General features: G+C 56.1%; 1 protein-coding gene across 1 annotated transcript; it reads right to left on the bottom strand.

Annotated features, from left to right (window-relative positions):
* Positions 1–1,335: 1,335 nt before the first annotated feature.
* Positions 1,336–7,832, bottom strand: LOC140261566 (SUN domain-containing protein 2-like). Its single transcript, XM_072355096.1, has 10 exons — positions 6,944–7,832; positions 6,530–6,591; positions 6,325–6,374; positions 5,855–5,895; positions 5,494–5,590; positions 4,844–4,928; positions 4,219–4,319; positions 3,272–3,439; positions 2,381–2,467; positions 1,336–1,489 (listed from the first exon to the last, which is right to left on the bottom strand). Exons 1-10 carry the CDS (start codon positions 6,961–6,963, stop codon positions 1,382–1,384), a joined length of 819 nt encoding a protein of 272 aa, XP_072211197.1. The 5' UTR covers positions 6,964–7,832; the 3' UTR covers positions 1,336–1,381.
* Positions 7,833–10,504: the final 2,672 nt, after the last annotated feature.

The raw sequence follows: 10,504 nt of genomic DNA, 5'->3' as shown, positions 1-10,504 counted from the left end.
AACCTGATGGGGCTGATGGGGAGCCAGGATGGGTCAGCGTGGAGAAGAGGAGCACAGGGGAGACCTCAAGGCTCCTGAAGGGAGGTTGTGATGAGCTGGGGGTCCCGTGTAACAGTGGTTAAGGGGTTATGGGGTCTATGGGGTGGCTATGGGTCTCTATGGGTCCTTATGGCTCCCTATGGGCTCTCTATGGGTCCCAATGGGTTTGTATGGGTCCCTATGTGTCTCTATGTGTCCTTATGGGTCTCTATGTGTCTCTATGGGTTCTGAAGGGAAGTTGTGATGAGCTGGGGGTCGGCCTGTGCTCCCGTGTAACAGTGATAGGATGGGAGGGAATGGCCCTGAGTTGTGCCAGGGGAGATTCAGGCTGGATGTGAGGAAATAGTGCTGCTCCTAAAGAGTGGTTGGGGGCTGCAATGGGCTGCACAGGGGGTGGTGGGGATGGAGATGCCGCGTTGAGGGCCGTGGTTGAATGAGAGCTATTGGTGAGGGGTGGATGGTGGGGGAGCTTGGAGGGCTTCTCCAACCTTGGTGATTGTGGATGGGGGGCTGGGGGGGGCATGGGGAGTGGAAGAGGATCAGAATGGGGGAATAGGAGGGGTGGAATGGGGGAGGGACCCTGAGGGTAGGAACAGGGGGGCTCACTGGGGAGACAACAGGGGACTCTATGGGACAGAATGGGGGACTGAGAGGGATATTAGAAGGGGGAAAAGGATCAGAAAGGGGAATAGGAGGGATGGGATGGGAGGGAAAGGACCCTTAGGGTAAGAATAGGGGGAGTCGCTGGGGGGGAGAGAGGAGCTGGTGGACAGAATGGGGTGTTTCATGGGGGGTGGGGAGGTGGATAGGGGGCTCTAGGGGTCAGAATGGGGGCTGAGGGGGGGGATCATAATGGGGGAATAGGAAGGGTGGGATGGGGTGAGGTTTGGGAAGGGACCCTGGGGGTCAGAATGGGGGTAGGGAACTGAGGTGGGAAGGGGGGGAAGTCAAAGAGGGCTGTAGGGATCAGAATAGGGGAACTGGAGTGGGGGGGGGCTCTGAAGGTCAGATGGGAGGGGGACTAGGGAGGACAGTGTGACCCTGGGGGTCAGAGAGAGGGATAAGGAGGGAGAGCAGGGGGGTGTTGGGAGGGTGGAAAGGGGGGCAGTGAGGGACCCTGCATTGGGGATGGGGGGGGACACCCCCCGAACACCCACCCAACTCAGCCCCATCAGCTTCTCCCTCCCCCCAACCAACCTCGAGGCGGGCAGAAAGTTATCAACATCTCTTCATTGAATGATCAATCCCTAATTAAAACCCTCTGGTAGACATCAGCGTTTAGGGGTTTTTAGGGTTTATTAGGGTTTTTTAGAGGTTTTTTAAGGGTTTTTTTTAGAGGTTTTTAGGGGGTTCCGTGGATATCGACTCTGTACATGCAGGTGTATTCTGCATTCCCCCAGTTATTCTGCACCTCCAGTTTGATTTTTCTGTAGGCCTGAAGGGGCTTCTCCTGCCAAGACAAAGAGGAGAGGCTTCATTATGGGCCAGAGGGGGACCAGAGCCCCATATTGCCCCATAGATCCCAATGTTCACCCCATAGATCCCACTGCATCCCATAGATCTCATAGTGCCCCATAGATCCAACTGTTCTCCCCATAGATATAGGTAAACCTAATAGATAGCCAATGATTTCCTGCAATTCGGATCCATATTCAATAGTTGTTTAGCAAGCAGACCCCCCTCTTGTTATCACCCATCCTATCAGTGTGGGAATCAAATGTTGTTTCTGCATTTAGAACAAGATAAGATTCTTTTCTTTCAAGGTCTCAGTAGATAAGTGAAGCAGTAGCAGAGGAGAGGCTTCGTTATGGGCATGGGAAGATTAAAAACAAAAAGTGCTTCCCATGGGGTCATTAATTACATCCCCCTCCCCACCCCCACCCCCCCGCCAAAGGCTCTTTAATTACAAGGGGTTAATTAGGGGACCCTTTAAATGTTGGGGGGGGGGAGGGGGGTAGTCAATTTAAGGGAGAGGCGGTCTCAATTATCGGGCTGATTTGAGTCATTAATCAGATTCCCCCCCCCCCCCCACAAAGGCCCTTTAATTATAGGGGTGTAATTAGGGGTTCCCCCCCCTTTCCCCAAAGGCCCTTTAATTACAAGGGGTTAATTAGGCATCCCAGGCCCATTAAATATGGGGAGGGGGCTCAATTTATAGGGGGGGATCCCAATTTTGGGGGTGATTTGTGGTCATTAATTACATCCCCCCCCCACCCCCCAAAGGCTTCCAACAGGGACCCTGCGGGAGTCGGCCATGTTGGAGAGCAGAGGGTGGGCAGGAAAGCTCTTTCTTGCCATGCCTTGCAGGCAGCCCGGCCCTCCCCCCTTGCACTTGCCATACCTGAACATGGAAGGTCTGGGCGATCTCTCCGTCCACGTCATAAACAAACAACCCCAGGAGAGTTTCCCCTTCATCCTCATCCACTCCCTGAAAGACAAGAGATGATGGTGGTCACACTGAGGCAGGCCATGCCATAACGAACACACCAAGGCCAAAGGTGGGAGCCCTTCCAACCCTCTATTGGGTGTCTGTGGGGCTCCTATGGGGCTCTGTTGGGTGTCTGTGGGGCACCATGTGTCTCTGTGGTGCTCTGTGAGCTCTTGTGTGGCTTTATGGGGTCTTACAGGGATCTATGTGGCAGTTATGGGGCTCTATTGGGAGTCTGTGGGGCCCTTATGGGGCTCCATGGGGTGTCTGTGGGCACCATAAGGCTCTAAGGTTCTCTATGAGCTCTTGTGCAGGTCTATGGAGTCTTACAAGGCTCTTTGGGGCAGTTATGAGGCTCTGTTGGGTGTCTGTGGAGCACCATGAGGCTCTTTGGTTCTCTGTGAGCTCTTGTGTGACTCTATGGGGTCTTATGGGCATTATGGGTCTCTATGGGGTGTCTGTGGGGGCTCTATATGGTCTTACGTTGTGGTTATGGTGCTCTGCTTTGTGTCTTTGGGGCTCTATAGGGATTCTATGGGGTCTTACAGGGCTCTATGTGGCAGTTATGGGGCTCTGTTGGGTGTCTGTGGGACAATTATGGGGCTCTATGGGTTGTTTGTGGGCACTATGAGTCTCTTTGGTTCTCTATGAGCTCTTCTGCATCTCTATAGGGTCTTATGTTGTGGTTATGGGTCTCTTTGGGTGGCTCTGGGGTTCTATAGGGGTTCTATGGGCTCTTATGGGGCTCTATGGCAAAGCTTTTTCCTCAGGGCCCTCCATTAGCAGCAGCAGGCAGAGCCTTACCAAGATGGCAAAGTCTCGGGGGGCACTGCTGACATCCCCAGAGGGAGAGACCGCCTTGGAGACGTGCCACATGGTGACAGCCGTGGGCCAGATGTTCTCCGGCAGCTGGATGACTGCGTGGCCCTGAGAGCCTTGGAAAGCCCAGCAGCTGCCAGCAGAAACATCGGGCTGAAAGGAGAGAGACGCGTCCATCAGGCAAAGAGCCGCCAGAGCTGGATGGTGGGCAGGGAGCACAGACCTTGTCTGCTATGGGGCTGCCCGTCATGGAACGCTACTCAAGGGACGGGAGGGCAAGATGCAAAGGGTTGGACAACAGCTCTGGACTCAATTGCCTTTCTCTGCTTGCACAGAGGTGGCGGGGCAGCCCTTCCCAGCATCTGTCAGCCCAGCACCCTCCCAACGCTGGTGTCAGTGATGGGAAGAGTGTGGGATGAGCAACAATGCTGGGCCAAGGGAAAGTGATGTGCAGCCAGATTGGGGTGAGGATGGAGGGGAAGGATTGGGGGGAGGATGGGGGGGGAGGGAGGATTGGGGGGTGGGAGGATGGAGAAAGGATGGGGGGGAAGGATTGGGGGAAGGAGGGGGGGAGAATGGTGAGAGGAAGGGGAGGACTGGGGGGGAAGGATGGGGAGGAAGGATTGGGGGAAGAAATGACTGGGGTGAGGAGATGGGGGAGCATGGGGGAAGGATGGGGGGGAAAGGAAGGGAGGGGAAGGAGGGGACGGGAAGGAGGGGACGGGAAGGAGGGGACGGGAAGGAGGGGACGGGAAGGAGGGGACGGGAAGGAGGGGACGGGAAGGAGGGGAGGGAAGGAGGGGAGGGAGGACTGGGGGAAGAAATGACTGGAGGAAGGAGGGAGGGCCCTTATGGGGCTCTATGGGGTATCTGTGGGGGGAGGGGGGGAAGCAAAGGGGGGAAGCCCACAGTCACCACTTCTCATGCCTTACCTGCAAGAGGGTCTCGGGGGGCTTCGCGGAGGAAAAGAGGGGGGAAATCCAGCCTTTCCCACCATAACTCTTGGTTGTCCTCTCCGCATCAACAGTGGCACCTGAAATCAAGATGGACACATGTGCACTGGGACAGCCCAGAGACGAGCTGAAGGACTGAATGCTCATTGCTCTTGGCGGGGCTCTGGGGTGCAGAATCCCCCTCTCTGTGTGTATGGGAACTGCTGAGTCCCGGCCTGAAGCACTGATTGGGGCAAGGAGCCAGTCAGCCCTGGGAGCAGAGAAGAGTTTGTAAAGTCTGAGAGATGGGGGGTTTATATGGGATGTGAGGAGGAAATTCTTGACCCCCAGTGGACAGTGAGGCCCTGCAATGTGCTGCCCAGAGGAGCCATAGATGTTCTGTTTCTGGAGGCGCTGAGAATAGGTTAGATGGGGCCCTGAGCACCTTGATGCAAAGGATGGCAGTCTTGTCAATGGCAGGGAGTTGGGCTGGGATGGTCTTAAGCTCCTTTCAGACCTCAGCCAGCCTAAAGCTCTATGAGATCACTGTGAGAGAAGGCAGAGCTGGGCAGGTTTTGCGGAGTGCCAGGCACAAAAGCTGAGGGTAGTGAAGCTGTCTACATACCCAAGGATTTTAGAGCCCAGTTGGGCATCCAGTAGCTGTTTTCCATGACTTTCTCGATTGCATGCCGTGTCAGCTGCAGAATTTCCTGGCAACAAATAAGGAATGGAGAGACAGCAGTGAGCACAAAGACAGGAGGTGGGTGTCCTACCCAAGAGCTAAGGGAAGGCTCCGTGTCTTTCCAGGTGTGCCCTGATGAGCCACTGCACTCCAGAGACACAGCAAAGATGGACTTTGGGCTCTGCCTGATCCCCTTGTTGCCAGCCTTGTGTCTGCTGCAGAACAGCCTGGGCAGGCAGTCAGATCGTGCCCTGAGCCAGCCAGGCCCTGCAGAGCTCCGGTTGCAGCTGGCCTGCAGAATGGCCCTTCCAGCTAAGAAGCCTGAAGTGCAAGTCTCTTGGAAGGGGCCACGTCCAGCCTCCAAGCCAAGCCCAGCAGGTGTCTGGCTGGGGCCCAGCCCAGGGGGAATTCACAGCTCTGCACAGAGCACCCTGATCCCAGCTTTACCAGCAGCAGCTCTCAGTGTGGGGAGCAGAGCAGCTCCAAGACACAGGGGAGGCTGAGCCCCATAGCCAGGTGTGGGGCGGGCAGCCAAAGCACAGAGCTGTCCTTGTAAAGGGCTGAAAGGAAACAGGAGGGAGCAGTGCCATTACCTCTCTCTTCAGTCCGTGGATCCCGTTCTCTTCCAGGACATCAGAGAGTGACTCTGCAATGAGCTCCTTCCTGGCCGACAGCTGAACCAGTGGGTTCCTGAAGGCAAAGGCAAAGCAAGTCTTGTTCAGCCATGTCCACCCCGCAGGTCCATGTTCCAGTGCCACGAGGTGAAGGATTCCAAGGGGTTGTGCCCTTCCTTATCCCCCAGCCCTTTTAGTTCCTTGGCTTTGCCAAGGGCTGCCTTCACCGTACAGATGGGAAAGGCTGGAGCCCTGGGCACGAGGCGAAGGCGTGCATAGAGCACACAGCCAGCTGAGGCCACCCTACAGAGCCAGGTGAGTGGCAAGGAAGTGTCCTTACCCCATAGACAGGAGCTTCTGCCCAGGTCCTGCAGACACCACCTGGAAGAGAAAGGCATTGGATGGGAGGAAGCACAAGGAGCACAAGGAGCTTCCAAAGGAGCTTCCCAAGGAAACAATGGCAGAATTTCCTGCTGCTTCCCAGCACTTTGCAGAGGACCACTGCCCAATGTTGGGCTCTTCAGCCCTCCATTGCTGCAGAGCATCTGCTGCTTCTCCCTTCGCTTTCCCATCCCCTCCGGACTCCCCAGTGCCACAGATGGCCCAAAGGCTCCTTCTTCCCATGCGCTGTTGCCTTCAGCCTGAGCTCTGTGCTGGGTGCTGGGAAGATGCTGCCACACCAAAGCCCTCCTGCTGCCAAGGCAGCCCTCAGCCTGGCTCCGTCTCAGCAGCGATGAGCCCATGGCCAAACTGTCCCCATGGAGGCCGAAGGGCAGAGCTTTGGCCTCTGCCGCGCAGCATAGCACTGACCTGCAGGACGTCATTTCTCCATACTCCCAATATCCAAATGAAGGCTCCAGCTGTGGGGGACATCGGTCAGGAGAGACCATGAGTCTGCCAGGCTGCTCTGAGCCCTGCAGCCCATTTCCCTCCTCCCAACCTAGCGAGGACACGCCGTGTGGGACAGTCCCGCTCCCCGGCTGTGCTGGGATGGCTTTGGGTGGGGAACACTCACCGGAAAGGACCGCTAGAGGCAGGACGGGAGTCCTCCTTCCCCTCTCTTGGGAGACACATTGCCTAAGGGAGAGATCAGATGGTGGTTATCACGGCCCTGCACAGGGACACACATGGTCTCTGGGATCCCTTTAGCAGACGGCTGCCATGGGTTCCTCTGCCCAGCAGAGATGTGAGTCCAGGGGGGACCCGTTAGTAAGAGCTGGCCAGTGTCACAGCACCCGTGGGACACATGAGAATGAAGGGCTCTGCTGTGCCATGGGGGGCAGCAGCCTTGCCCCGTTGGGCTCTCCCCAGAGCAGGAGCAGGGCTGTGCCCACGGAAAGGGAGTTTGGGCTGCCTGGCTGGAGAAAGCCCAGCAGCACGCAGTGATTCTGGCTTCCCCTCCCCTCATTCTGGGCCCTGCTGCACCCACCTGCCCAGCTGGGCTGGCATTTTGACACCTTCACTCCTCTAACAGACACAGAGAATGGCTTGCTCTCCTCCCAGGACACAAGCACCTCTTCTCCACTCGCCTGCTCTGCACTCCTCACGGGACTGCAGTGCTGCACAGCTCTGCAGCGTGGCTCAGTAGGATGACAGGTTCCGATGCCATAATGGCTGACAGCTGCTGTCATGAATTGGACCAAATCCGTTTTCAAATCATGAATAATTTATTGATTTGAGTAAGCAACCGCAAACAAAAACAGCGCTGGGCGACCACGGGAGTCACAGCTCCGCACGTGTGGCGCACCCTCCCCCTGCTGGCCCCAGCTTTTATAGTCTCTCTTGTATTCTGATTGGCTGCCGTGTTGGCCTTCCACGCCTGCGCTCCCTTGTTGCCGGGCAGTATTGCTCCGAGTGGTTCTTCTCTTCTTGTTGATTGGTCCCATTCTTCCCGCCACTCTGTTCCCCGCCGCTATGCTTTCCCGCCACTCGTTGCCACGTGGCGGGTAGACAGAAGCCGCAGAAACAGGGGCGGCAAGTGCAGGAGCCGCAGGGGCGCTTACAAAACCCGGAAGCCCGCTTGACTCCGTTCCGCGCAGCCCCCTCCCCAACAACAACAACAACATACCCAACACAATGAACAAACTTTCACCAACTTTTTACAGCTGCCAAGGCCGAGTGACGCCTTCTATGAGCTCACAGGGTGTGCCCAGGAGGGACAGACCCCGTGGGTTTGCCCCCAGCCCAAGGCTGGAATACCCAGGAATAGCTCAGAGGAGCTCCTTTGGATGCCCTGGTAAAGATGTCTGTGCCATTGCACAGCTGCTCCCATCCTGGGCACGGACAGGCTGTGTGCTTCTGGTGGGGGCTGTGAGAGTCACAGACTCATAGGATGGCCTGGGTTGAAAAGGAACGTAATGATCATCCAGTTCCAACCCCCTGCTATGTGCAGGGTCACCAACCAGCAGCCCAGGCTGCCCAGAGCCACATCTAGCCTGGCCTTGAATGCCTGCAGGGATGGGGCATCCACAGCCTCCTTGGGCAACCTGTTCCAGTGTCACCACCCTCTGGGTGAAAAACCTCCTCCAGATATCCATCCTAAACCTCCCCTGTCTCAGTTTAAAACCATTCTCCCTTGTCCTATCACTGCCCAACCTTGTCACAGGGTTATCTGGATCAATCTATGTCCATGACGGGGGTAGTAGGCCTTTGGGCTCCCTGGCCCTTCAAAATGGGAAGGGAAAGGGGTAGTGAGATGGGAGCTGGGCTAAGGAAACAAACAGAGCAGCGGCAACGATCTAAGGAGGAAGACTTACTTTACTAACTATGATGTCAGGATGCAAGATTACACAATATAATACAGTCTAATTGAACCTGAGCTCCTCTGGGCCGTGTAGTTCTTCTCTGTGCTCCACAGGATGTGATGAGGTGGGATACCATAGCAAAAGGTACAAATCCATGACAGCTTGGCTGGGGAGGAGTTCCCAGCTCCAGTGGTGCCTTCTATGGTGTTGCTGTGAAAGGGTGGATGAATTTGGAACCTGGAAATGCCAATTTTGGGGGTTGGAGATGAAATCTGGGACTGGGGAGAGGGTGGGGAAGGAGGATCCCTTGGGAATAGAGATGGAGAGGAATGGGCAGACATTCTCATGCTCCAAAATTGAGCCAGAGACAGGCTGGGAGCTGAGGGTGGCTCTTTGCCATGTGCTGGGAAAAAGCAGAGCAGGGGCTCTCCTGTGCCCTCAGCACGTTCTCTTTGCAGGCGCCTCGCTGAAGCTAAAAAATGGGGCCAGGATGATACCAGCATCTACAGTTCACGGTCAAGCTTCCTAGCGGGGGATCTCTGACAAGACCAGCAGCCCCTGGTCTCAACAGGCATCAACGCTGTCCCCCCGGCCCCCCCACCATCCTTCGGGGGACGGAAAGAACCCACCCGGGGTGGAGGCTGGCGCTCATCGGCCAGCACTGAAACAACGGCGAACTGGCAGATGAGCGACAGGCCCAGCAGCCCCCGGCCCCACCGGGCAGCAACGCCGACCCCCCGCCCCCACCGCCATCCTCCAGGGGGCGGGAGCGGTCCGCTCAGGGTGTCAGCTCCGGAGCATCACCCAGCACTCGGACAACTGCTGCCTTGGGGAAGACTGAGAGGCCCGGCAGCCCCCAGCCCCCCCCCAGCACCACCTCTGCCCTCTTCCTCCCCCCCACCATCCATCAGGGGACTCAGAGTGCAGACGTGGGGAAACTGTCCAAGAGACCGACAACCACTGCCTGGGGGAAGCACAACCAGACCAGCAGCTCCCCACCTCCCCAGGCACCGTCACCCCCTCCCATTCCCCTCCATGATCCTTCAGGGGATAGGAATGACCCCCTCAGGCACCCCCACTGCCCTCCCGCTCCTCTCCACCATTACCTTTAGGAGGTGGGAGCAGCCCCCCCAGGTGTCAGCTCAGGATCATCATCAGACACATGGAGAACCACTGCCAGGGGGAAACAGACCAGACCCAGCAGCCCCCCCAGCAACACCTCCACACTTCCCTACACCATCATTCAAGAGATGGCAGCAGCGCCCCCAGCATGACAGGCCTGGTCACCCCCAGTCCCCCCACGGCCCTCCCCCTCCCCTACCACCATCCTTTAGGAGGTAGGAGCGGCCCCCCCACCGTGTCAGCTTAGGGGCATCAGACACCTGGAAAACCACTGCCAGGGGGAAACAGATCAGGCCCGGCAGCCCCCAGCCCTCCCCAGCACCACCTCTGCCCTCTCGCTCCTCTTCACCATCCATCAGGAGGTGGGAGCAGCCCAATGAGTTGGTTTGGGGCACCATCTGACATCCACAGAACCACTGCTGTCCTCAACCAGAGTTTTCCAGGCTCCACACTACCAATAAATAGACAATTATAGCACAGTTGTCCATGTGCTGTTGTCGTGTCATTACCTGACCCACTACCAGATCTTGCATGTTACTTGGCATTGGCAGACAGTGATAATACAAGTGGGAATGGCTTTAAACTCCAAGAGTGGAAACTGAGGTGGGTGGGTAGAGGAAATTCTTCCCCCAGAGGCACTGTCTCCGTTCCTTGTTATTCTAACTAACTAGATCGTTCCTTTTCCCACCTACAAATTAAATTTAACTATCCCCCTCCAGCCCCCCTTTATTCTAACTTCCAACAGAGCCTCTGCTTCATGCTTCAGTGTTCAGCACCATTATTAAAACAAACACCAGTACTCAGATCAAATGATGATATTAAAGGAGGATGAAGAGGAAGAGGTCTACAAGATAACGCCTTAAAGAGAAAGCAAAACTTGCAGAAATCAACATGTAATCATGTAAATGATTACATGTAATCGTGTTACACATGTAAATCGTGTTGTAAACCAGGGAAACTAAGAAGCTGCCGGCACTGCAAACTACACATTGCCGGGGCACATCATCTGCTAGAAAATAACCAAAGAATAACAGAAAAGGCTGCTGACTTTCTTCCCAACAACAGCCCAGGCCCCAGCATTAACCTGCACAGCCGAGAATGACAGGAATGTATACAAGAGATAA

Source organism: Excalfactoria chinensis, chromosome 21 (genome assembly GCF_039878825.1).
Source record: "Excalfactoria chinensis isolate bCotChi1 chromosome 21, bCotChi1.hap2, whole genome shotgun sequence".
Taxonomy (NCBI): Eukaryota; Metazoa; Chordata; class Aves; order Galliformes; family Phasianidae; genus Excalfactoria; species Excalfactoria chinensis.
The sequence above is the reverse complement of the archived record's forward strand: the minus strand, read 5'-3'. Positions and strand labels throughout refer to the sequence as shown.

What these genes read in the sequence shown, in the direction of transcription:
- LOC140261566 (XM_072355096.1), bottom strand. Translation starts at nt 6,963, where the DNA reads ATGCCAGCCCAGCTGGGCAG. An exon ending in TCCACGGACTGAAGAGAGAG is followed by an intron (nt 4,929 to 5,493) that starts GTAATGGCACTG and finishes ATTTGTTGCCAG; the next exon opens with GAAATTCTGCAGCTGACACG. An exon ending in CCCGAGACTTTGCCATCTTG is followed by an intron (nt 2,468 to 3,271) that starts GTAAGGCTCTGC and finishes CTTGTCTTTCAG; the next exon opens with GGAGTGGATGAGGATGAAGG.